General features: G+C 38.4%; 1 protein-coding gene across 2 annotated transcripts in view; it reads left to right on the top strand.

Moving 5' to 3' along the window:
- Positions 1-5,831: 5,831 nt before the first annotated feature.
- The window catches only part of SPAG6 (sperm associated antigen 6), a 61,970-nt gene continuing 41,478 nt past the window's right edge, over positions 5,832-26,323 (top strand). For both annotated transcript variants that reach the window (XM_032880829.1, XM_032880828.1), the window contains exons 1-4: positions 5,832-5,998; positions 6,091-6,186; positions 22,151-22,317; positions 25,762-25,945. In XM_032880829.1, the coding sequence (XP_032736720.1) occupies positions 5,974-5,998; positions 6,091-6,186; positions 22,151-22,317; positions 25,762-25,945 (472 nt within the window). In that variant the 5' untranslated portion in view covers positions 5,832-5,973. The remainder of the gene's footprint in view (positions 5,999-6,090; positions 6,187-22,150; positions 22,318-25,761; positions 25,946-26,323) is intronic.

Below are 26,323 nucleotides of genomic sequence, written 5' to 3'. Positions count from 1 at the left end.
GCTCTATTCACTCCTAGAATAAAAAGCATTTCTTTATAATTCATTTTTTGTCTTGCTAATGGGAAAGGTACTGGTATTTTCTTCATATAGGTAGTCATTAATCTTCCAGGTTATCCATATGAAACCTTTATTCTTCACTTAAAAATAAATATGGGGTAACGTTTGAGTAAAAGGCAAATTAAAATAACCCAGCCTTAGCAATATTCAGTTTTTCTCTGGAATATCAAGAAATAAGATGACAGGAGTTGTATTTTATAGCTTACTCCGGCTAACGAGAATGCAAATTTTAGTGCAATTATCTCCTCTTAAAGAATGAGATGCTGTGCCACCGCGTCTTACAACCTAGTCTATGTTTTAGCGGAGCTCACTCTCGGCTCTGATAATCTCTGTGGGGGAAACCGACAGGCAGAGTGGATAAACAGCCTATGCCATTTTTGTAAAAGCAGAAAACTTGAACTTTTTCTCTCATTACTTTTGCAGTATTTTTGAGGGGTCAGAGCATAGAGTTAGTTATTCTTCAGAGTAATCAATGAGCAAGAAGTTTTGGCTTCGGACTTGATATAACAAAATGACGTCAAAAATTTTAAAAAAATGAGGCTCGCACATGCGCAGTGAGGTATGGCTATTCCCCCCTCCAAATAAGCTTTTGGCTCTTCCACCCGCCTCTGGGATTTGGCCTGCACCACGGGCTCTTGGGAGCTGGCTGAACTAAGGTGCTGCAGGGTTCCCACACCCCATTCGTGGCAAAAAGAGTCCGAACGTCCTCGCTCCCCCCACCAACGGGGGCGGGGGGAACTCCCTGTAGAACTCCCGGTAGGAGAAAGTCAGGGAGAAGCAGGGCCGACCGGAGCGGCCACGGCGAGTTTTTCCGGCTGCGCCAGCGCTGCGGGGCCTCGGCTCCGGGGTTCGGGTCTCCGCCCGCTCCCGGCAGGCCCCCGAGAGTTGGCCACACCATTCCCTGGCACATGGGTCAGCCGCGCCGCGGGGAGGTTCGGCCGGGACCTCTCCGTGAGAGCCTGTGTGGCGGTGCGGTTCTTGCTGGAAGCCTGGCCCGGGGAAGCAAAACGAAAGGATAGAGGCCTTCTTTTTCCTGCAACCTGCCCCCCCGCAGACGCCGGTTCTGCTGGACCCGCGACCCCTTCCCTCAAGATAGCCCGGCCCGCGGCCCGCGGAGCTGTGAGGATGCACACAGAGCGGGACTCCCCCCACCCCGCCCCCACGTCGCTCGCACCCCTGGGCTTCGCAGCCGCGGAGCGCGCAGCGGGCCCCGGGAGGCCCCGCGGTAGGGAAGCAGCCGCGCGGAGCCTGCGCCGCGCTTCCGCACTCGCGCCCTCGGGCGGGACGCCCCCGCCTCTTCCTCCTGCCTGCACCCCGGAGCCTGATTCCCCGCGTCCCCTTTTCTGCCCATCTCAGCGATTGACGGCGGGAACCTCTAGGGCTTCAGAGCCAAAATACGGCCTGACCCCAGCCCCAGTCGGTTCCCGGCACCCCCTCCCTCGTTAGAAACCGAGCAGAGGGGCTCTTTGGAGTTAGAGAAATTGGGACTAAAGGAAAAGCCGAGAACGTCCCGGAGTACTGCATTTTTCTTTTCCCCTGGGAACCCAACACCCCATCAGCGCTGAATACAGTTGCCTGCTGGGACCAGCGCCGTCGAGCGGGGAACCCGGCGTCCACCCGCCTGTGTCCAGTTATGCGGTGCCAGCCAAAAACCTTCAGCTCCTGGCTGGCGGAGCAGCGGCGCAGCCTTGGCTGGACCCGCACCTGAGGGGTGCATGGGCCGAATCTTCCCAGGTCCTGGACCGCATGCAGGCCGGGTGGGCTCCTGGGGTGGTTTCCTACGTGACACTTTCCATTTTTGTCTACTGTAGCCCGTGCTAATAAAAAGGTGGGAAAGAACTGTATCTACCTTCCCTGAGACAAGTGCAACAACACCAAGATTTTAGAGATGGGGGGGGGGGCGCATGTTGGGGGGGGGTGGCTGATACCTATGCCAGGGTGCTTAGAGTTTTCTATCTGGTGATGCGGGGTTTGGGTACAATTTTTAAGGAAAACTCACTTCCTTAAAAAAAATTCACATCACGCACACACACAGGCGCACACACCAAGCAGCAATAATTTGTTCTTTTTTAATGCATGTCCCAGTGCCTATTTCAGAATTCTACATTAAAAGCATCCATTTTTAGTATCAATCACTTTGTCCTATACGGTGCCCTTGGAAGCGAAATTATTTGTGTATGGAATCCCCCTAATCATGGTTTACTTTGAGAGTGGAAAAGATGAGTTCAATCTTTGCATCCATTGAATTACTGGAAAAGAAAGACATGTACAGGTGTATCCTTAGAACTTTGGGCCAGTTCCATTACTGTCATCTTAACATCTTATCGACCTTAACACTAAACTGTAAGCACTTTAAAGTTTAAAATGCAAAGAAATTATTTTAAAAGACTTGAAAAACGAAGAATAGGACATAAGACAAATACAACCCAAGCATAGAAATGTTAATCTTCCCCTCCTGGATAGGACTGTTGGAGTCTTTTCTGCAGCTGACAGACCTGATAGCACAAATGAATGGTCTGCTGAGAACTAAATGCAAAATCCTGATGTTTCTCCCCAAAAGAGTGCCAAAGCAACATTTAAGAGTCATATGTTTGCTTTCATCATTATAGATAATGTTTTGAGTCCACTAATTTGGTTATGGGGTATGTAGTGTTTTTACTTTTAATTCAAGTATGCAAATATGGAGTTGTTACAATAATTTTAGATTTGTTTTTTGCAAAGTGATTATTGTATTCTATAACTTAAATAGTAATTACATGCAACTGCCAAATGAATGCCTATTTAAATGCTAATACTATATTTTAATTCTTTGGGGGAGGAGGAAAGGAGATTTCATATCTAGATAAAACCCAGCTAATTTTTCTCAAAAACAAGAATCCTTTTATTATTCAAGTGATGTAGATATTCTCATTTTCTTCACATTGGTTACCCTATGTCCCTTGTCTTTGCTTCCAACGCACTTACATGGTTTAGAGCAATTATAACTCTTAAAACACGGGCAGGCGGTGGTATACACTTGTTGAATGAATTAGTACTTTGTTTACATGTCTTTCTCCCACTGGATTTCATATGCTAGAAGACAGGCACATTCTGTTATCAGCCAAGTGTCTGGCATACTTTGATACTTAATATGTGTTTGGCTTGATAGAGGAATATATATAGACTTGATTCACCTCAACAATTTTTAAAATGTGTATGTTTATATCTAACAGCACATGCAAAGCCTTAACTTTTAATATTCAGCTAGAAGCTGAAGAAAAAAATACATGTATGGTAAAATTAACAAAATTTCTTTTAGGCATATGTAAAATATATTCCCATGATAATGAGATTTTTCTGAATTCCCAAACCTGATTTCTAGAGAAGTAGAAAAGGATATTTAAACTGGCTTTTTAAATGTTGCCTTTTTAAAGTCTAATTTTCATAAGTAAAAAAATTAAATGCAAAAGTGATTTTAAAGTTACACATGGCTAGCTTTCTACAAAAGGAGCCAAAGTCTTCCAAACAAATCTTTTATAGAAACACTTTTGCAATTTGTTCAGATAATGTGTTTCATCCTCAATCAAATGTATATTTTAATAGGTCAAGTACATTGTATATCTGTATTTAAAGTTAGCTGGTACTTTAAGAATAGTAATCTTAAATAGCACTTTAAAAAGAACCCTGAAATATCCCTTTGAACAGTTTTCTTTCTCACTACTTGTTACAGTTGTATATGTGATCATGGGGGCATTCAATTAACTTTGTAAAACAGAATGGTATTTTACTTTGAAGTTAGTAAGCTGAAAAGTGGGTCAGAAAATATAGATTGACTTTCTTGTCAGTAAAAGTAATCTGCCATTTTTTGTATTTGAGTTGCTGATAAAGATAATTCATTATATGTATTATAATCATTCTGTTGCATTTTCTATTTAATTTTAAAGACTTTTTCCCCAAAAAAGCTAGAATAAAGAGCAAAGATCTGGCTTCTTTAATGTGTCCAATTTCAGATATAAAGTAGGAACCCTATAGGCTTTATAAGGAATACAATTTAACCCACAGACATTGTTAATGATAGATATTCAGAATCTATTGTTAAAAAGTTTATATATCTTTGAACTTAGGTTTTTAAACTTTGCAGCATTCCATAAGTATACCTGTATAAGTAATATGTTTATAGGTTTAGACATCCTTTCCACTATCAAGCTCCTATCTCAACACTTTTAAAGTAGAAAATCATAGTAAAGCAATTACTAAGAATGACAGCTTGGGTAACTTAGGAGTGTGAATTGTTCAAGGACTGAAACCAAATATGGAACCTCTTAGTTTTAAGGGGATTTTTAAAAAAATTATTCAACAAGGAACTGAAAACAAAATTACAATGAAGGTTTTATTTGCCACTTTAATTACTTGCTCAATCTGTTTCCCCCTACATCTCTAAATGGGAACATACAATAACTTTAATTTTAAAAGATCTGTTTCCTTAGAGAAATGTGGAGATCATCGTGTGAAACTTCTGACTTTGGAGTTAGGGAAAGGAACTGCAGAGCAGAAGACATGCACCTGTTCTGAGGGGTAGCAGGGACCTGAGTGAACACACTTACTCCCCTATTTTGTTGCTGGTCCATTCCCCAACTATCTGGGGCTCCACCAAATATCAGGATTTCATCAGAGAGCTCAAGTCAGAGTGAGAGCTTAAAGATTATTATATAGGACTCACTCCAAATAGGAGAACCAGCTAAGTTTGCATACTCCCTTCTACTGAAGAACAGATATCAAGAGGTTTCTTTCCTGTCTTGGCACTACTCAGCGGCAGCTGTGGCTATCTATTCCCTTGACACCTGGTGGAATTGCAGGTTCTGATGGAGAAACACTTAAAGTTGACACCTGTCACTGAAACATTTGTATAGTTTTCAGGCAAGCTAGAAACCGGTGATAGACGAAGTACTTAATTTCTGTTAAAAGACTCTGGGTAAAAATTTAAACTTACAAGGAAGTCTGGTTAAGATAATGTGAATCAAAACTTACCAGGTAAAGATTCTCTTTCCCTTTCTTTTGGAAATGTCATTTAGCAACAAAATGAAGCTTAAGTTTAAATGACAAGGACAAATGTTTAAAAATCACAGAAGTGAGGAAACAAGCAAAGTTGGTGGTTAGGTAGAACAAAGTCAGGGAAGACAGGACATATACCATATTGTTCCCCGTCTACTTTTCTCATTGAATCTCTAGGAGTGCTTATTAAATCCTTTTAAAGCAATATGCCTAGGTTAGGAGTATAGTTGTCTTCACCCTCCAGGAATCCTGAAACCAGAATTGTCCGGTCCATGACCGCTGGATTAAAGGGGAAACCCATTCGGCGTTGATGACATGGACAGCGCCTACTCTCAGATCACACCATGTGCTATGGGAGATGTCTTTGGGCCGTCTAAGCCAAGACGACTCCACTGACGTCGTTTGCTAGCCTCGTCGCGCTTTAACGGGTCTCTCCGGGGATGAGGAGGAGCTCCCCCTCGCAGGGACCGAGTCCACGGCGCCGCCGGGAGACTTCGCGGGTGCGGGCTCGGTTTGCAAAGGGCCCTAGGCTCCCGGCGGACGCCCCGTATGCCCGGCGGGACCGACGGTGCCCGATTCTCGCGGCAGCCCAGCGACCGTGGCGCGCCTCGGGAGCCCCCGCGGGCGGACATCCCCCGGGGCTGGCCGCCTTCGCCCGACGCCGGGTGCCGCAGCCGTGACGTCACGCCCGGGACTGGCCGTTGCCGCGAGACGGTCGCGTTCCGGTTCCGGTCGGTTGCCCGGGAGACGCGGGTACACAGAGAGAAACGGCTCCCGTCGGAGGCCGAGTGGTCGCCGCGGTCGCCCCCTCGGCGTTCTCGCAGGCCGGGAGCGGACGGGCCGCTTCAGCGCCGAGCTGGTCGCGGGCCGAGAGCTGCCGGCGCCATGAGTCAGAGGCAGGTGTTGCAAGGTGAGGCCCGGGGCGGGCGGCGCCTCGACGGGCGGGCGGCGGGAGCCGCGGGGGCACCGGGCCGCCTGCTCCTCCGTGCGTCTCGTCCGCAGTGTTCGAGCAGTACCAGAAAGCCCGGACGCAGTTCGTGCAGATGGTGGCGGAGCTGGCAACCAGACCCCAAAACATCGAGACGCTGCAGAACGCGGGTGAGTCCGCACCGATTCCGAGTCGCTCAGGGCCCCTGGCGCCGCTTGGCCCGTCGCTCCGCACCCCCGGCCCTTCCCGGCCTCGTCTTGCACCTCGGGCTCCTAGCCACCCCGGGTGCTCAGCCGTCTCGCCCCTTACCTCCTTCCCCACAGCCCGGCCTTACCCCGCTCGCTGTCGCCCCGCTCCCCAGCCGACTGAGCTTCTGGACAGGGGCAGGGTGGCGTCGGCAGGACGGCGTCCCTAAGTTCTTCCAATCCACCGCGGAGACAGCGGAAGCAATCATCCTTTTTGGCGGATCTTTTTGGGTGTGAGGTCAAGAGGGTGAAGCTTCCAGATTGGTGTGAGAGGGGCCCGACATCCCTATTTCCATCTTTACCGCAACCAGACAAGTGTCAAGTTGAAAGTTAAGGCCAGAAGAATTGCCTGGAAGTGATTTTACGTGAATGAGAATCTACCTTAATCAGACCCATTTTATCCGGGTGCCCTGGCTTGTCACCCTGCCTTTGATCACCTTCGACTTCCTCACACCAAAGGAATTCCAAAGCGGTTGACACATTATTTCTCGCCTTGCATTAGTGAAAGGGCAAAGATTTGCTTGAATAATTTCTAAGACATTCAAAGTAGGTAAAGTGCTAGCCTTTAGAAGTTCTTATGGTGCTGTCATTCCCCCTCCTCAGTCCGAAATCATGCATACTCTAGAAAGAGGAAGAGAGAGTGTGTGATTTGCTTCTTATCAATTAACATAAACAGATGGAGAAGATAATGGGGGATTAAGGACGATTCCACCGCCATCTGAACTCAAAGTAAGGCAGCATTTCATCACTACTGTGTCATAAGAAATGTTCAATTTATAGTTTGTAATCTTTAAAACTCCTTTAAATTAACACGAAATTAAAAGAAATTTAAGGACATTGGCAGGGCAAGAATGTTTAGAAATAATGTTTACTCTGGTTTCTTTGAGGAGAATTACTACTGCACCTAAATGATAATTTTTTGTGTTGCTGAGAGGGATTTTGGTGTTTATTCTTTGTATGTTTCTCTTGGAAGGAAGCATATTTATAAAAAGTGTATTTGATAATCGTGTTTTAAAACTTATTTTGAGATAATTATAGATTTACATGAGTTGTAAGAAATAATACAGAGATTCCTCTGTACCTCAAAACTGTGGCATGATATCACAACCAGGATATCGACACTGATAAAAATCCATCCATTTTATTCAGGTTTCCCCAGTTCTGCTTGTACTCACCTGTGTGTGTGTGTGTTTAGTTCTATACAGTTTTATCCTGTGTGTATCTACCATTACTATAGTTAAGATATACAACACTTTCATTACTGCAAGGATCACTTTTATTGTCCTTTTATAACCACACTTACCTTCCTTTTGTCCCTAACCCTGGACAATCACTAATTTATTCTCCTTTTGGAAATTACATGTTGATCATCTTTTGTTCTGCAGTTGTTTCATGTGGATTAATTACCTTTCTTCTGCATGTATGTATGTGCTTACGTGCATGGATATATACTCCCCAAACTACCCAGAACAGTGCTGGACACAGTGTTTCGTATGTATAAGTTTATTAGAGCAAATATAAATTTATTAGAGCATATTACTTTTTTTTAAAGATTTTATTTATTTATTTGACAGAGATCACAAGTAGGGAGAGAGGCAGGCAGAGAAAGAGAGGAAGCAGGCTCCCCGTGGAGCAGAGAGCCCGATGCGGGGCTTGATCCCAGGACCCTGGGATCATGACCTGAGCCGAAGGCAGAGGCTTTAACCCACTGAGCCACCCAGGCGCCCCCCCCATATTACATTTTTTAATTTCACTTAATTTTTAGTTCTTCCCCCCACTCAGTCCTACTTGTCAACGGCTTTTGTGAATGGGCACTTATTATTTACAAATATTTAATTTCTGAACTATAGGTAAACAGCTAAACTAAAACTTTTTTAAAGTTCTTATTAATTTATTTAACAGAGAGAGAAGGAGAGTGAGAGAGTATGCACAAGCAGGGGGAACAGCAGGCAGAGCAGGCAGAGGGAGAAGCAGGCTCTCTGCCGAGCCCAATGCCTGACTCGATCCCAGGACCCTAGGATCATGACCTGAGCTGAAGGCAACCGCTTAACTGACTGAGCCACCCAGTCATCCCTAAAACAGTTTTTTTAAAGGGGAAAATGAGGGGCACCTTGGTGGCTCAGTTGCTCAGTGCTTTTGTCTCAGGTCATGATCCTGGGATCAAGCCCTGCATTGGGCTCCCTGTTCAGTGGGGAGTCTGCCTCTCCCTTTCCTTCTGCCCCCTCCCCTACTTGTTCTCTTTCTCTCTCAAATAAATAAAATCTTAAAAAAAGGTGGGGGGAATGATTGACATTTAAAAAAAATTTGATACTGTAGTATGGGGGTATAAGTAACACTTAAGATACAGGATATCATGTTTTAGTATAATGGTGACAGGTTATCTCTTCCTGTAAGTGTACAATGTAGAATGTATTGTGGAATTTTATCAATCCAAACCATTAGGCTAAGTGATCACCAAAGTATAAGGGACCTACATGTGACATCTTAAATAGCCACCTATTTCCACTTATGGTCTGGTTTATGAAGGAATTGAATACAAAAGGGATATAACAATGTTTTGAAGTTGTCTGTACTTGACCAATGTTGACGGAATGCTAAGATTTTTCTTTTCTTGAGGAACTTATTTCAACATATTTCATGTTATCTAGATTTAGTTTAAGCACTCCTTTAATAATTTTAAATAGGTATAGCTAATGAATATTCCAGTGTATTCTTTTGATTAGAATAATCCCTCAGCTTTGTTATGAAAACTCAATAGCCTATAAACTATTGAAATGGTTTGTTCCTAAAAAAAAAACAACAACATGGATTTAAAAATACTTTTGAATGAACCATAATATGTGTGCATCACATATGTTATGATCAAGTTTTTTTTTTTTCAGTCAGATGACTTCATTTTGATAACATAAAATACCAATACATTTTATTTCTGACTTTGACATACTCTCTGCATACCTGGGAAGGTTTTGTTTTGTTTTCTCATTTATCTCCCCGAATAAACTGCTTTAATAAATAATGTATCATGAATCCAAGATCGGGGGAAAACATTCTCCGTATAGGCATCATGATAAATCAGTAATTCACTTGTTAAGAATTTTTTTAAGTCATTCACTGTGAAAGGAACCTCAAAGGTGAAAATTATCAATGGAGCTTTATTTCATTTTAAATCTTTGATCTTGTCCATTATATTTTTGATGTGCTAATAAGAATATTTGCTTTATTACATATGCCCAAAGTAATTACTAAAGCAAACAAAGCATTGCATGATATCGTCATCAGAGTATTTGGACAAAAAGAAGTTTGATTTCCAGCCAGAATTGTTACTAGAAAAAACAGTGTGCAATGTGTCTATAACCTAGAGTTATTTGTTTCTTACTGAGGTTTTACTCCTTCTAAATCAAATATGTACAGGAATTAAAAAGTTTAGTGTTTGTTATAAAATCTCTTGATGCACCCTCCAACCCTGTACTCTTAAACCATTACATCTTGCAGCTATTTAAAAATAAATTTTGATACATTCCCTCTTTCAATAATCAGTAATACATATAACACATTGTAAATAGTAGAGGTAATACATTATTACTTCTAGCATTGTAGAATTTCAGCAAATGGAGGTGATTGTTTAGTTATAAAATGTAAGTAATATGTTTTGTGGCATATTGGACAATCAGGCTCTCCTAGGTTGTTTAGAAAATCTTTTGTAATAAGCTAATATAAAAAGTCCAAGAAATTTGTTTTTAAACTGTTTAGCTATATAAAATGAACTTTCTGAAGCAGCTGTTTGTGTAAAAAAAAATGGGGTAAAATTTAAATTAACACTTTGTAATATTTAACATAAAACATAGAACAAAAAACATGGCTAAGCACTAGAATAGTAGGGATAGAGAAAACTGCATAACCCTTTAAATATGCATCTCTTTGAGGCTAATTTGCAAATTTAGGCTATTTAATGAGTTTACAATTCAAGAAAATAATGTACACTGACACAAAATTATCTTAAGTTACATGTGTCTGGGGCAGGGTGAAAGTGTTCAGATTAATGATTTAGCACCTCAGTTTGCTGAGAAGGAAAAGTCTGTGGTAAGCATTTATAATATATTTAAAAACATAACCCGATAGATACAAATACCATGATTCTCTCACAAAACCCCACTGTTCCAAGGGATATTGAAACTGAAAAGATAATTAGTAGAGCAACTTCAAAAAAACTTAACCAATTATGCTATTTAAATTTCATGAATATAAAAGGAATCTTGGACTTGTGAATGCATGATAATTAAAGTACTGATCTTTTTTTAAAAGATAGGGATAGTGGGTTTTATATTTTGTTTGTTTGTTTTACATATGCTTCAGCGGAAAATATTTGAGGGAACTAAAAATTCTGAACTTGTATGCACCTAAAAATATGTCCTAAAAACAAGATCATTCAGAATTTTATTCTGTGTTCCCAACTGTTGTTCCTACATGGACATTTATAATATAGCCAGGGCTAGGATGTTCTTGTTTTCTTAGGGAAAAACATAATGATTAAAAAAGAAAAATCTAATCTATGGATGACCCTATAAGAGTGGGACTTTGAAATGGTAAGTTTGTGTGGGTTATATTTTAATGTGACAATTTAATGTTTTTGAAAAGTTATTTAAATTTACTTCCTAACTCCTCTTCACGTTTCAATGTTTTTTCATGGCTTTTGCTCCTCTGAATAGAACCTTTTTTTGTACTTCTTTGTCTAATTAATTTCTACTCATTCTTTATGGCTCTGTTTAGATGTTGATTCCTCAGGGAAACCTTCCTTGAGCCCTCTCAGTAAGTTAAGTCTCTTGATTTATGCTTCCCTTGCTCCTAATATTTCTCTTTCATGATACTCATTACAGTTGTCATGATTTAGTTTCTGTTTACTCCACAAAATGTAAATCCCATGCCTAGCATAATGCTTAGTATAGTGCAGATATTGAACATATTAAAATAGAATGAAAGAAGGAGTAGTTATTATTTTTTAAGATTTAATTTTTTTTTAAGTAATCTCTATCCCCAACATGGGGCTCGAACTAACAGCCCCGAGATCAAGAGTCACGTGCTCTACCAACAGAGCCAGCCAGGTGCCCCAGAAATAATTACTTTTCTAAGTGTTTTCACATCTCTTAAAAAATTAGCTTCTTCTAACAGCTCAGATAGGTAGAATAGGTATCTTCTTTTTTTCTTTTTCTTTTTTTTTTAAGATTTTATTTATTTATTTGACAGACAGAGATCACAAGTAGGCAGAGAAGCAGGCAGAGAGAGAGAGAGGAGGAAGCAGGCTCCCTGCTGAGCAGAGAGCCTGATGCAGGGCTCTGTTCGAGGACCCTGGGAACATGACCTGAGCTGAAGGCAGAGGCTTTAACCCACTGAGCCACCCAGCTGCCCGAATAGGTATCTTCTTAAGCCCCAGAAAGGTTGGATAGTTGCCCTCATCACAGAGTTAGTCCTGGCCAGACTGGGACTAGAAGATGTTTAATTGCTGTCTGATATTGCACTCTTTCTGTGTCACCTTGTAGGTATTAGTAAGCTATTTCTAGATGGTTCTAGGAGTTCTTAATGAATCGTAATGTTAACTTATTAAAACAAGTCATCTGTTTAGGCTTTTGGGTACCAAAGGCTATTTCATAATTGTGTGTAATTGGCTTTTGAGGTCTCCTTGAAGACCATTATGGGAGCTTGAGTGGAGGCCAGACACAGAGAACTAACTTTAATTGATAAGTATCTGGAGGTTTGAGGGAGTGGGAGTTGTATTTAGGGCATACAGTGGACTCAGAACTCTAGAGGACCTTCAGCTTCCTTTGACTTCTGAGGAAAGCCTTATCAAGCCAGGAACTCTTTAAATGGATCCCGGGAAAAGTGTGTAATCCACTGGAAGTCTCAAACCCAGATAATAGTTCAGAGAGTTGTTGGACTGAGTCCCTGCTGAGATCAGGGAGAGTGCAGGGGAGACTTCGTCAGAGCCCAAGGTAGTTAACTGCCCTGTGACTGCTTTTTTTTTTTTTTTTTTTTGAGAACATGGGGGGTAAAGCCCAATGAAGAGAGAGGCACTGGATATTTGTTGGTTGATTTTATATAATATGTCCCTTTGTTTTTTACTTAATCATGCTTTGTGTGAAGAACTTTTATTCCATGTTCATTGAGGTCTGAACTTTGGGATTTCTATTGAGTAGATGTACTGGCCCTAGCAGGAAGTCCAGCACCACCCTTGAGAAAAAATGTGGTCTTGCCTTGTAGTGGGTGGGATGGCCCTTCTGAATATGTCAGACTTCCCTAATTTTCAAAGTGACATACTGGTTTTGCCATATACTCTATGCTTTTTGTCGTAAGGGTGGCTCAGTTTTAAAGTTATTTTTTATTCAAGTTTTGTTATAAGTCTAGGTAAAAAGAAGTGATATTTGTGGTGTATGTATGTGTGCATCTGTCTTCAAAGAAAATTATTTTTATCCGCTTTTCTGTATATTCTATTCCTGTGTCATTAGAATCACTAGTAAGTTATATATATAGACTAGCTTACATTAGTTTTCTATAGAATTGTCTTTGTAGAATTAATATAATAATATGCCCTTTTTTGAAGGCTTATTAAAAAATACATAAATTTCCCTGTAGTTTCTTTAAATCTATCTTCGATGTCCATTTTGATGTGAAATGTTTTTTTATATAAAGATACACTCTTTTAGTCAACCAATTTTTATTATTATGTGTCAGGCTAGGCCTACATATGAAATTTTAGGAAAAAATTTGTCCCTACTTTATTTCACAAAGTGGTTCCCTTTTTACTTTTGCTTCCAAGAAACTCAGTGATATGTTTAGAGTTCAGAATTGCAGCAGCTATTCTTAACCTGTAATTTTGATAAAATTATCAGTTCCCATCTCTCTACTATATGGCTCCTTTTTTTTTTTTTTTAAGATTTTATTTATTTATTTGACAGAGAGAAAGAGAGGGAGCACAAGCAAGGGGACTGGGAGAGGGAGAAGCAGATGCCTCCATGAGCAGGGAGCCTGATGAGGGGCTCAACCCCAGGACCTTGGAATCATGACCTGAACTTAAAGCAGACCCTCAACACTCTGAGCCGCACAGGAGCTCCTACTACATGGTTATATCTTTGTATATATATATATCTTTTAGAGAAAACGATATCAAAAATTTTTAGAGTAAGTAGAGTATGAATAAAATATTTTATGTGAAGAAAGAATTTGATTACCTTCCAAAAATGACCACTTTAAATACTAACCATGAAAATTCTTGGAGCAGATAATCCTTTTATAATTGCCATATTTATTCTCTACTTACCCCATTCATGAACATTCCAATTTTCTGCAGGCAGGTGGGTATTATAGGTATAAATCATCAAAGAGAAGTCACATTGACAAAAGAAGACAGGACTAATTCAATATTTGTAGGTCTCTAGAAAACTGCCAATTAAGATACAATTGTATCTATTTGGGGTACTATGAGGTAAAAGGTCAGTTTAAATGACTCATATACCAAAAAAAGAAACATGAACATATATTAACCATTGTTATTTTGTTATTTTGTTATTTTTTAAAAGTTTCTAAAAAATCACCTTGTTAGATATAATTCACATACCTACACTTCACACATTTAAGTGCAAAATTCAGTGGTTTTTGGTACATTGTTAATTTTTTTAATACTTTTTGTTTAATTTAAGTAACTCAACACCCACCATGGAGCTTGAACTCATGACCCTGAGATCAAGAGCCACAGGCTGTTTTCACTGAGCCAGCCAGGCACCCCAATACATTGTTAATTTCTTAAAATTGTGATAAAATTTAACAACATTTGCCATTTTAACCGTTTTTAAGTGTGTAATTCAGTGGTATTAATTACATTCCTAATGTTATGCAGCCAGCACCACTAATTCCAGAACCTTTAAAAAGTCACCTCAAACAGAAGCTCATTTTGTTTTTATTTTAACTAAAATTTTCCTAAAAAGAGAAAATTGCACATCAAATATCACAATTTGTTCATTTATCATTCAACATTTATTGAGGGTCCAAGGGCCAGAGGGCTACTTAGATGCTGATTGTGCAAAAACAGAAGGCATAGACTTCTTAAGCTTCCTTAAGGAGCTTATTTGCTGAAGGAGCGATATATAAATACTGTTTGATAAGTGTCTATTGCATAGACATATGGAGCACACATGAAGGTGCCTAACTCAAGCTTTGGAGGGGTACTTTCATGGGAGACTTCCTGAAGGACGTATTATCTGGCTGAATTTTGTAGGAGTTAGCTAGATGAAGAAAACTGTATTCAGGTGGAGGGAACATTATGTGCAAAGGCACAGAGGCAAGAGGAAAGGTGGTGTTTGATAGAAAAGGCTAATGTTTAGATAAGGCAGGAGCCTCTTGGGATAATAGGGCTACAGAGGGGCCAGGCAATGGCTGGAGAGGAAAACAGGCTTACTTCTGAAGGACCTCATCCGAAGTTTGGATTTATCCTGGAATTGATAGAAAGCCATTGAAAAGCTCTCATCAGAGAAATGAAGGGATCCATTTTGTGTTTCTGAGAGGTGATTTTCACAGCAGTGTGGAGAATTGATTGGAGGGAATTAAAACAGGATTGGGAAGACCCTGTGCCCATATTTGTTATAGCAGTCATGCTGCTTAACAGATCCGTAGGATTTGTGACTTAGTAGAATGGGTGGGGCAGGTGAGGTGAGAGGGGAGTTCAGGGGGCCTCACAGTCTTCTGGTTGCCATTCATTAATGGAGAAGAGGTACAAAAAGCAGAGGAAAATAGTGACTTCATTCTCTAATAGTGTTGAAGTTGAAATGTCTGGGATATCTATGTGCCAGCGACTAAAGTGAGCAATTTGTCTATGTAGGGCTCTGGAGCTCATGAGAGTGATCTTGGCTTGGAAAGAAAGGTTTGGACATGTGGAATTTACATGTTCCTTTGAAAACTATTTTAAAAAGGTCCATCTTATATTTCTTCATGTTATTATAAACATGTAAGTTCCAATCATTTTACCTGAAATATCATGTGACTTGAACGTGCCATAATGTTTGTGATCTGCATACTTAGTTGAAATCTCACATATAGACAGTGGTAGCTATGACCTAGCCAGGAGTCAGACAATTGCACTGGAAGAATGAATGAAATTTTGGTTTAATGCAGTGATCATGGAAGAGAACTACAGTAATGTTAATGGTAAAATTAAGTGAATTCAACAGATTATACCCTTTATTATGCATTTGAAACATGGCACATATAGGCTAGTTTTTATTGGCAAATGGGCTGTGATTGATATTGGGGAGGAGAAACAGGAGGGCATAGATGCTAGAGTTATAAAATATTATCTACCTCGTAGGATTGTAATGAGGATTGATTGGTTAATATTTTAAATTTCTTAGGGAAGTCCCTGGCACATGATAAATGCCATGTAGGTGCATGTTAGATCAGTTAAGAAATACCTACTGTGGGAGGTGCTTGGGTGTCTCCATCAGTTAAGGGTCTGCTTTCGGCTCAAGTCATGATCCCAGAATCCTGGGATCAAGCCCCGCATCAGGCTCCCTCCCACTTTACATTTCAGGCTGGTGTGAATTTATCATGGCTTCTTCAGCAGTCTGCAATAATCATGCATCTTTTGTCCAAGCCAGAAACTTGGAAGTATCACATATTCCTCCCTCTTCTTTACAATAATCAGTTTGTCTTGTAAATAATGTAGACCTTTCACTTTTTTCTTTCCCTTTGCTGTTAGTATTCTCTAGCCTATCCTCACATCTGGCCTACATTCGTACAATAGCTTCCTAAGTGGTCTTCCTCCTTCCCAGGTTGTCTCTCTTCACCCTTTCTTTCCAGTGTAATCAGTGATCCTTCTTTACAAAGTACAAAAACACTGACGTTAATGTTCAGATTAAATTCAAAATCCTTAAAATAGTTTACTGGGCTCTTCAGTACTTTTGTCTCTGTTAATCTCCTAACATTTCCTGACTTTGCTCCCCTCTTGTACTATGGTCATACTGCATTCTCAGTTTTGTCAATGTATCAAACTCTCTTGATTCTGAGCTTCATTTATACAGTTCCTTCCCATTGGAAAACTCTCCAGTCCTTCTCTTCTACATTCCCTCCGGTCATTTGAGCAGACGATCTGTGATCTGCCTGAGAACCTTCAGATCTCCACTTAGATGTCCCTTTCACCTTGGGTGCCTTCCTTGTGTCTGTCAAGGCCTAGGTTGGATGCTCCATTATATATTTGCAAATATATAATGCTACTTTTCTTTAGTTTCATGTATCATAATGTGTTACATTTGTTCATTTCTCTTGACCGCTTTATAAGTTCCTTGAGGTCAAGGATAATTGGGTTTTCAACACCTTGTATTTTTTTTTAAAGATTTTATTTATTTATTTGACAGAGATCACAAGCAGGCAGAGAGGCAGAGAGAGAGAGAGGGGGAAGCAGGTTCCCTCCTGAGCAGAGAGCCTGATGCGGGGCTCGATCCCAGCACCCTGGGATCACGACCCGAGCCGAATGCAGAGGCTCCAATCCACTGAGCCACCCAGGTGCCCCTGTACCTTGTATATTCTTAACAGCTATTTCTTGAACGATGAATAATTATTCATTCCATAGTAATTCTAAAATACATGGTAGAAAGGGGGAAAGGGGAAGTTATAGAGTATTTATTAGAGGACAATGAAAAGTTCTGGAATTGATAGTCATGAATGTTTACACAATTGTACTTAATGCATACCTAATTGTACACTTAGAAATGGTTAAGATGATCAATTTTGTTATGTATATTTTGCCACAATAAAACAAATAAAAATTTTAAAGATTAAAAAACAAGGTGAAGAGGTATCCACAGTAAGCAGAAATCTTTACTAAGACTTATGTGGATCCAAAGGCCCAGTTTGCAGGTACCTGTTTTTAAAGAGACAAAGTTGGGATGTTAACTATCTTTATAAAGCACAGCAGATTGAGGTAATATGTATATAAACTATAGACATGTAATATGAGAATGGGAGTTTTTTGCTCTTGGAAATGTTTGATATTTCCTTCCTGATTTATGTTAGTAATTGGTGTGCACAATCAAAGTAATCAGGCCTATGTTGTGTTAAAAGAAATTAAAGAGTTGTGATCATTTTGAGGCTTTTTTACAACCTCTTCCACTAGATTATTAGTTTCTTGAGGGAAGGAACTGCCTTTGCTCAGGTGTGTAATGCTATTGCTTGCCAGTTGATAAACAATGATCTATTTTTCAAATGAATTTCTGGGGGCAGGATCAGCAAGGTTGTTTTGTTGGATTGAAATGTAGATATTACAAGCAATGTGTCCAATATCAGCACTGGACCAAGAAAAGTAGAAAAGAAACTCAGAGCTATAAAGTTGGAGAGAAGAGAGATTTATCTTGAAGTTTCAGAAACACTTTCACACCATTTGATCAGTTTTTACTGAAGAAACAATTGTTTTATAGATATGAGAGTATGATATGTAAATTATTATTTTTAATATTTGTACCTGGTGGCTTCTTCAATAGAGACCTCACTGAGGTTACTAGCTGTCACTAGAGACCTTGCTTATCAGATATTGTAGTAGCCACTATTCAATGTGCTGTAATTCATGGACTCTAAATTTTCATGCATTCGTTCACCAAGGATCAATCACCATGGATTCCTAATGGACCAGCAGGTAAGGAAAAATTTCTTTTTATGTTATATATGCTTCTTCTCTGCCTTCTCCCTTCCATGCTCCCTCAGTATTACCTTCCTTCCTTCCTTCATTCCTCTTGTATCATTATCTCTTATTTTTAGGATAGACTTGTAATTAGAATAACAAGGTCTCCAATGCTTAATCTGTGTAAGAGATAAAAACATGTCCTTGGGGATTGATACTTATAAAGCACTAAGAGGCAATTCAAGGGCTAGACATTTGGGCAATATTTTCTCTAATAAAGATGACCTATTCAAACAAAGATATATATTTTTAAAGATTTACTTATTTTATTTTATTTATTATTTATTTCTTTTTAAAGATTTTAGTTATTAATTTGTGTGAGAGAGAGAGCACAAGCAGGGGGAGTGACAGAGGGAGAGGGAGAAGCAGGTTCCCCGCAGAGCCAAGGAGCCTGAAATGGAACTTGATTCCAGGAGACCCTGAGACCATGACCTGAGCTGAAAGCAGATGCTTAACAGACTGAGCCACCCAGGTGTCCCTATTTGTTTATTTTAGAGAGAGAGAAAGACAGAGAGAGAGAGAGAGCTTAAGCAGGGGAAGGGTCAGAGAGAGGGGGGGAAGAAGCAGACTCCCTGTTGAGCACAGAGCCTGACAGGGGACTGGATCTCATAACCCTGAGATAACACATGAGCCAAAATCAAGAGTTAGAGGCTTAACTGACTGAGCCACCCAGGTTCTCCCAAAGATATTTTATTTTATTTTATTTTTTAAGATTTTATGTATTTATTTGACAGAGAGAGATCACAAGTAAGCAGAGAGGCAGGTAGAGAGAGAGAGAGAGAGGAGGAAGCAGGCTCCCTACCGAGCAGAGAACCCGATGTGGGGCTCTATCCCAGGACCCCGAGATCATGACCTGAGCCGAAGGCAGAGACTTTAACCCACTGAGCCACCCAGGCGCCCCCCCAAACAAAGATATTTTAAACTGAAACTTTGGCTTTTACTTTTTTTTGAATCTTTGAAAAGTCTTAATATGCTACTGTCTAAACTAAGGAATGTAGGAAAAGAATGGTAGAGCAGAAGCATCTGCATAGAGGCCTAACTTTGATATTAAATACAGGGATAGAAGGAAAGGAATTGTGTGTCATTTTATTGATCTTATTTTTCCCGGCCAGATGTAGTGGAAAAATGGAGAAGAAAATATGTAAAGCAAAATATTTTTTTGAATATATGGACAGGTGAAATATCTGTAAGGTGGTAAAATATTTTACTGCTAAAACTGCAAGTTGAAATTTTCCAAACTTGGGAGACTTACGGTATATTAGCTAAATACTGTAACTAATAACAAACACTTATAATTAAAGTAAACATTACAGACGCAGATAGATGAATTCACTCTTCAACTTCTTAGCATAGAAGTTCAAAGTTTTTGAGATTTAATCCAAAATGTCCAGGATGTATAACCCAGTATAGGTTGATTTTCCAATTATATTTCAAAAGACAATAAGCCACTGCCTTCATACACACACACACACACACACACACACACACACACACATCAAATGAGGGGGAAAAAAGGAAATACCAGAATCATCAGGAAAAAATAACATGAACTATAATTGTAATTGTTTTAAAACTATTTGAAGCATACTTATTATACCTTATATTTTTTGACCTTGTTAATGTATTTATTATGAAATTCAAATATATGTTAACAAATTTAGCTCTTATTTTTTAGATTGACTTATTTTCACTTAAAATCATTCATGTTTTTTATAAAAATTAAGTTATATCAGCAACAACCCAAATCAACCCAATTTAAAAATGAGCAGAGGAGTGTGGTGCATAAACAATGAATTCTGGAACACTGAAAAGAAATAAAAAAAAAAATCAAAATTTAAATAAAATGAGCAGAGGACTTGAATAGACATTTCAACAAAGAACATGTACAAATGGCCAATATAAGCACATAAAAAGACATTCATTGACATGAGTGCCAGGGAAATGAAAATCAAAACCAAGATGAGATACCACTTCATACCTCTTAGGGTGGCCATTATTCAAAAACAAAAGACAAAAAATAATGAGTGTTGGTAAGGATGTGGAGAAATTTGAACCTTGGTACTTTGTTGGTAAGAATGTAAAATGGTGTAGCTTCTGTGGAAAACAGTCCAGTTTCTAGATAGTGGTGGTGATTATACTAAGTTGTACATTAAAAAATGTTGTTTTTGTTATGTGTACCACAATTAAAAAAAACTAAAAAAAAGAAATCAAGTAATAAAGCAACTACAAAGAAGAAATCAACAAATTGTTTTAAATCCAACTTTCTAGAAAGAGCCCATGTTAACATTGGGTAGTCATTCTAATACCTATTCTGTATTTTAAACTTTTTGTTGTGAGGTAATTCAGAAATTATCACTATAAAAAGCATAGTTAGTAATATTAGCAACACTTATGAGTATAGACTTGTTGATTTGCTGAACATGAGCTATGACTTAGCCATGAGTAGGAGTGCCGTGTGCCTGCAAAGTTAACCAGCCTGAGTAGGATTCAGACTTGCAACTGTGGTCTTATGTAAGATGATCTCATCAAGCCACCCTAGCCATAAGAATGATCACTATATGAAATTGGAAACTGTGAAAAGCTATGGGTCATGTCATTACATGTATCTATGATAAGCCTCATTATTCTCTGCTTATGTTATTGGTAGTACTGTTTATCTTAATTTGTTCTGATCCTAAGTGTTATTATAAATGTTTTCCTTTTATTCTATTTCAAATGTTTCTGCATATAACATTATAAAAGCATATTGATAATATTTGCTTTTCTAGATCACTGTGGTATGTTTTTAAAGAAAAGATGTAATAACATCTAGTTGAATAGCCACCTGCAAATCAAGTGAAGTTTAGAAAGTCAAGGGATGTTTTCTTGCAGTTTGAACTCTGTCATTACCTTTCTTGTAATCTCAGACTAAAACAGCATCATTAAACCCAAATAGCAGTTGACTATTTTGGGTATTTTATAGTAAGACAAAGGTACTGTAAAGAGTTGGAATAGCTAGATGACTAAAATGTAATTTTTTTTATCTCTCTTTCCCCACCTCCTCAACTTTCAGTATGTATTATTTATTTAACAATTATTAATGAAGAATATCTGAATTTCTAACCATGCTCCATTTTTTATTAGTTCTGTGATGATTTCTTAACCTTTCTCAACCTCCATTTCCTCATCTGTAAAAAATACATAATAATAGGGCCAACTTCATAGGTTTTTTATGACAGTTCAGTGAATTAATATGGAAAATAAGTCCTTAAAATAAGATATATGTATAATAAGTGCTGGATAAATATAAGCTAACTTTTACTATTGTTGCTATGAGGATGATAGACCTACTTTGTATTCAACCCTAGAGTGAATATTATACGAGCTAGTAATACAAAATACTAATCTCAAAGAATTTTTTTTTAAGATTTTATTTATTTATTTGACAGAGAGAGACATGGCAAGAGAGGGAACACAAGCAGTGGGAGTGGGAGAGGGAGAGGCAGGCTTCCCACTGAGCAGGGAGCTCGATGTAGGGCTTAGTCTCAGGCCTCCAGGGGATCATGACCTGAGCGAAGGCAGATGCTTAGTGACTGAGAAACCCAGGTGCCCCAAAGAATTTGTTTCTTTAGAATAATATCAGAAATCTAAATTTGTATCCCTTCATGAATGTGAGAACTTAACCTGTTGAAATCACAGAAAAGATCCAACAGTTGGAATCGGGGGGGGGGGGATGAACAAAATAAATGGAAGACTCCGTAGAGATGAAAGCACCCAAACTGAGCCCTGAAAGATAGGGTTTGCAAAGGTTGGGGGAAACCTATACCCAAATTCCTTCTAAGCCTTTCCATATGCTAGGTATACATTAAACTACATGTTCTATAGTCTTTCTCTGCATTCCTCATGACTGCCCTATCAGGTCACATAGTGACTATTTGCCAAATCAGGGATTTAAACTAACCTAACTCCAAAGCATTTCTTGTCATGCAGTGTTCTTGCTTTGATAATCACAGGTTCTATTATTCTTTGTCTTGGCCAGTTAGATGATTCTGAATATACCCCTAGTTTTTAATGGATAATTTTTTTTATCTTTACTGATTTTTCCCTACAATTTTCTTATCTGCATATATGCTGAATTGTATATTTGCTTCTTCATTTAAATTTTGCTGACTTCTGTTCTTTCATAACTACACTCAGGTGTAATGTCTTTGCTGCGGCCTCTTCTTCTGGATGTGGTCCCAACAATTCAACAGACTGCTGCATTGGCTCTTGGGAGACTGGCTAATTATAACGATGACCTAGCAGAAGCAGTGGTGAAGGGTGACATTCTTCCACAGCTTGTTTATTCATTGGCAGAACAGAATGTAAGATTTTTGAAAAAATTAATTATATATTTTTTTGTTTTAGATTTTAAAAAATCTGCTAGTTTGGATACAGTTGCAAGCATATAAGCATTAGAATTTCAGGATGTTAATACAACCTTTAAGTCTTTGAACTGCACATAATAATACCTTTAGGATATTTTATCTTGGAATTGATGGGCAGCTTTTTTCCATTACCATTAATATAAGAAAACAGATTACACAATTTTTAGTGGGATTATGTATAAAGCAGTATTTCTGTTTATGAGAGTCTTAAACCTGTAGGATCAGTCTTTGAGAGCTGTATGGAGCCTTAGGCAAATAAAAAGTTGTTTTCAGCAATCCATATATGCAGGCGAAATCTGGTTAGTGGAAACTGTAAGAGACAGTTTGGAAACAAGGAGGGAGGGAGGGAAGCATACAAAAGGAAGGAGAATACATGTAATAGAAGGTTTGATAAAGCATTTTATAACAAATATGTAAGCATGCCCATCCTTTTAAGGGTCATCTAAGAGTGCCCCAATTTTTCCCCTTCCTGTCCGTTTCTACTCTATATTTCTGTACAGCACCACCTAGCAATAGTTAAGGACGTTCCTATAGATAGGGTCTGTTTATTCCATTCTGTTAGTTTGTCATAACCTAAGGATATATATTTCTTGACATATATTTAAGATTAAATTCCTACTTGTGTAACCAAATGACAAACGATCCAACTTAAAAATGGGCAGAAGACTTGAAGAGACATCTATACACACACAAAGAAGATACACACATGGCCAATGAATATGAAAAGATGTTCAATAGCATAAGTCATTAGGAAATGCAAATCAGAACCACAGGAAGATATTACTTTACCTACTAGAATGGCCATGATAAAAAAAAAGAAAGGAAAAAAAAAATGAGTGTTCGTGAAGATTTGGAGAAATTGGAGCCCTCATACACTGCTGATAGGAGTGTAAAATGGCGCAGCTGCTGTAGAAAACAGTCTGGCAGTCAAGTGAAATATAACTACCACATGACCCAGCAATGCGACTCCTACTTAGATTTCCCCAAAAAATTGAAAACAGGTGTTTAAACAAAACTTGTACACAAATGTTTATAGCAGCATTATTCACTATAACAAAAGAATGACTGGATAAACAAAATGTTGGACATCCATATCTTGGAATATTATCAGTCATAAAAGAGGAATGAAGTGCTGACACATGCTACAACATGGATTAAACCTTGAAAATGTTACACTAAGAGAAAGAAGCCAGATACAAAGGCTGCATGTTGTATGAGTCCACTTATAGGAAATGTATAGAACATGCAGATCCATAGAGACAGAAGCGGATTAGTGGTTGCCAGGGGCTGGGGGGAGAGGGGGAAAGAAGGGTGACTCCTTAACATGTGTGAGGTTTCTTGTTGGGCTAATGAGAATATTCTGGAACTGGATGGTGATGTTTGCACAACACCATGAATGTGCTAAATGCCATTGAGTTGTACACTTTAAAATGGTTAAAGTAGTAAATATTACATATATTTTACCAGAATTTTTTAAAAAATCCCAAATGTTAAAAATTTTGTCCTATTTTTATACATTGGAGAGTCCTTTACTGACTGTCTTATCTCTCTGAGGAGTCTCAGAAATTTTATTTTTCTTGCAGGTGTTCCTTCTGTCATCAAATACTGTTAGACTTTGTTCTTCCTGGACTCTTAGCTCCTTCTTTCAGGGCAGGGTCTGTGTTTTGGTATCCCACCAAGAAGGTGCTCAATAGATCTAAATGTGAATGAGTGTCCATTAGTTGTAAAGAGACAAAAATTGCTAGGGCAGAAGTGAGAAGTGAGAAGAAAGTGAGAATGTGAGTCAGTATTCCCAGGCTTCTGTTTCCTTCATCTACTAGTCCTTTAACTCATTTCTCACAGGATTTAATCTCTTCTTTATGAGGTACAAAGTCCCTGGCATGTCTTTTTTTTTTTTAAAGGCCATTCTTTTGGTGAGGAATGGGAGAGAAGAGAGGAATTTGGAGAAGTGGAAAGTAGGAGAAAGGGGAAATGAGATCAGACGGTGTGAATTATAGGCACTGTATTTAGCAGTGACTATCGATGGCCAGTAAATTGTGAATTTGAAAATTCTGCCGTATAAACAGTCACCTTAGCTTAAGGTGATGACAGGAAATGTATCACCAGTATTTTTCCATGATTGTAAGAAAATAATGCAAAGCTACTTTAAAACTCTCAGTTTTATAGTAAGTTAGTAGATATTTGGTTACCAACATAAAATTAACCTTTATAACAAATATTTTAATATCTGTATATGTTAACATTTATGAAACTAAAGAAATAAATCAAAATATCATTATTGACATACAGTATTTCTTATATCATTAACATATACCAATTTTTGAGATATAATACGTTAAAATATACTTGATGTATTTTTTCTCACTCCTATAATCTTTGTTGTATCTTAATCTTTTAGCCAGAGTAAATAACATACTTTCAAAACAGATGCCATAGTCACCCAGGCACTCTTAGTAGTCACTGTAAAGAAACAGAAGCTTGGAATCTATAATAGGGGTTATCTGGGTTCTACTAATAAGGGACAGAGACTGTTACTGTGTCATTAGACTAATCTTGAAATAATAGTGAGTGTTATAGTCAAATACTTCCTAATACATTTAATTTTTTTTAGTTATATGAAGAAAAACATGTTAATCTTGTGTTTCAGTTTTATTATTTCTCAATCTGATAAAATTTTGTATAAAAATTTTATAAGTGTGAAACATTACTTAACATTCACCTAACAGTAAGTCATTTGTATTTATTGTTTTAAAAAAGCATTTACGAGAGGGGATAAATAACACGTCTCCTTGTTTGGTTAGTTTATTTACCAGGAAAGGTTTTAAAAGGTATCACGGGTGTTTCGCCTTTATGTTTATCCAACAATTGGTAGTGCATTTTGAAACATGGTTGTTATTTCAGGATAACGTGGGACACCAAAAGATTAGTTGAGGTCATGAAAGGCCTATGTGCTTAGAGACTGAGGGCAAGTAAAGGAAATGAATTTGTCAGTGGAAAGTTTTGTTGCACATGCTAACAATCTAAGAGTTCCCATGGGTCAAACAAATACTTTTCAGTGTGATACAGAAATTTTCATTATTTTATGAATTGGTAGGAAATACAATGTTTATAATTCATTTCATACAATTTCCAAATGGATGTTTCAGAATTGAACATTTGAAATGTCATTTAAGACTTATATTATTTCAGTTTAGTTACTGAACAAAAGCAGTAGGGAAACATCAAAAAATGATTTTGCAGGGTGTTTTTCATCCTTTGGATTTAAAACCTGTTGAGCTTTCTTTATATTAATGTCATTTTTATGATGGTCTTGGTATATTTTAACTTTTGGTTTTATAAGTGCCTAACTCACTTTGAGTTTTATCTATTTTATCATTGTAGCGTTTTTACAAGAAAGCAGCTGCCTTTGTGTTACGAGCAGTTGGTAAACATTCTCCTCAACTAGCTCAGGCCATAGTTGATTGCGGAGCACTGGATACGCTGGTGATATGCTTGGAAGATTTTGACCCTGGAGTCAAGGAGGCTGCAGCTTGGGCACTTGGATATATTGCAAGACATAATGCAGGTAATGGAGCATATCTGAAAACAGGATTATTAAAATTTAGATTTATTAGGTAAATCTGGTTTTCCTTAGTGAACTATGGATGCAGTTTTAATGATATTTCCTTACATTATGTGAGATAAGTTTTGAATGATGGCCAAGTTATTTGGATCACAAATTCACAAAAACCTACACATTTCAGTCTTGGAAGAAGATATATGCAAATGACATATCTGATTAAGGGTTAATATCCAAAATCTATAAAGAACTTATCAAACTTAACACCCCAAAAAACAAATTATCCAGTTAAGAAGTGGGCAGAAGACATGAATAGACATTTTTCCAAAGAAGACATCCAGATGGCTAACAGACACATGAAAGGATGCTCACCATCACTCATCA

This window comes from Lontra canadensis, unplaced genomic scaffold (genome assembly GCF_010015895.1).
Source record: "Lontra canadensis isolate GAN:19392208 unplaced genomic scaffold, GSC_riverotter_1.0 scaffold72, whole genome shotgun sequence".
Taxonomy (NCBI): domain Eukaryota; kingdom Metazoa; phylum Chordata; class Mammalia; order Carnivora; family Mustelidae; genus Lontra; species Lontra canadensis.
Note: the sequence above shows the minus strand (reverse complement) of the source record. Positions and strands in the feature narration are given on the sequence as shown.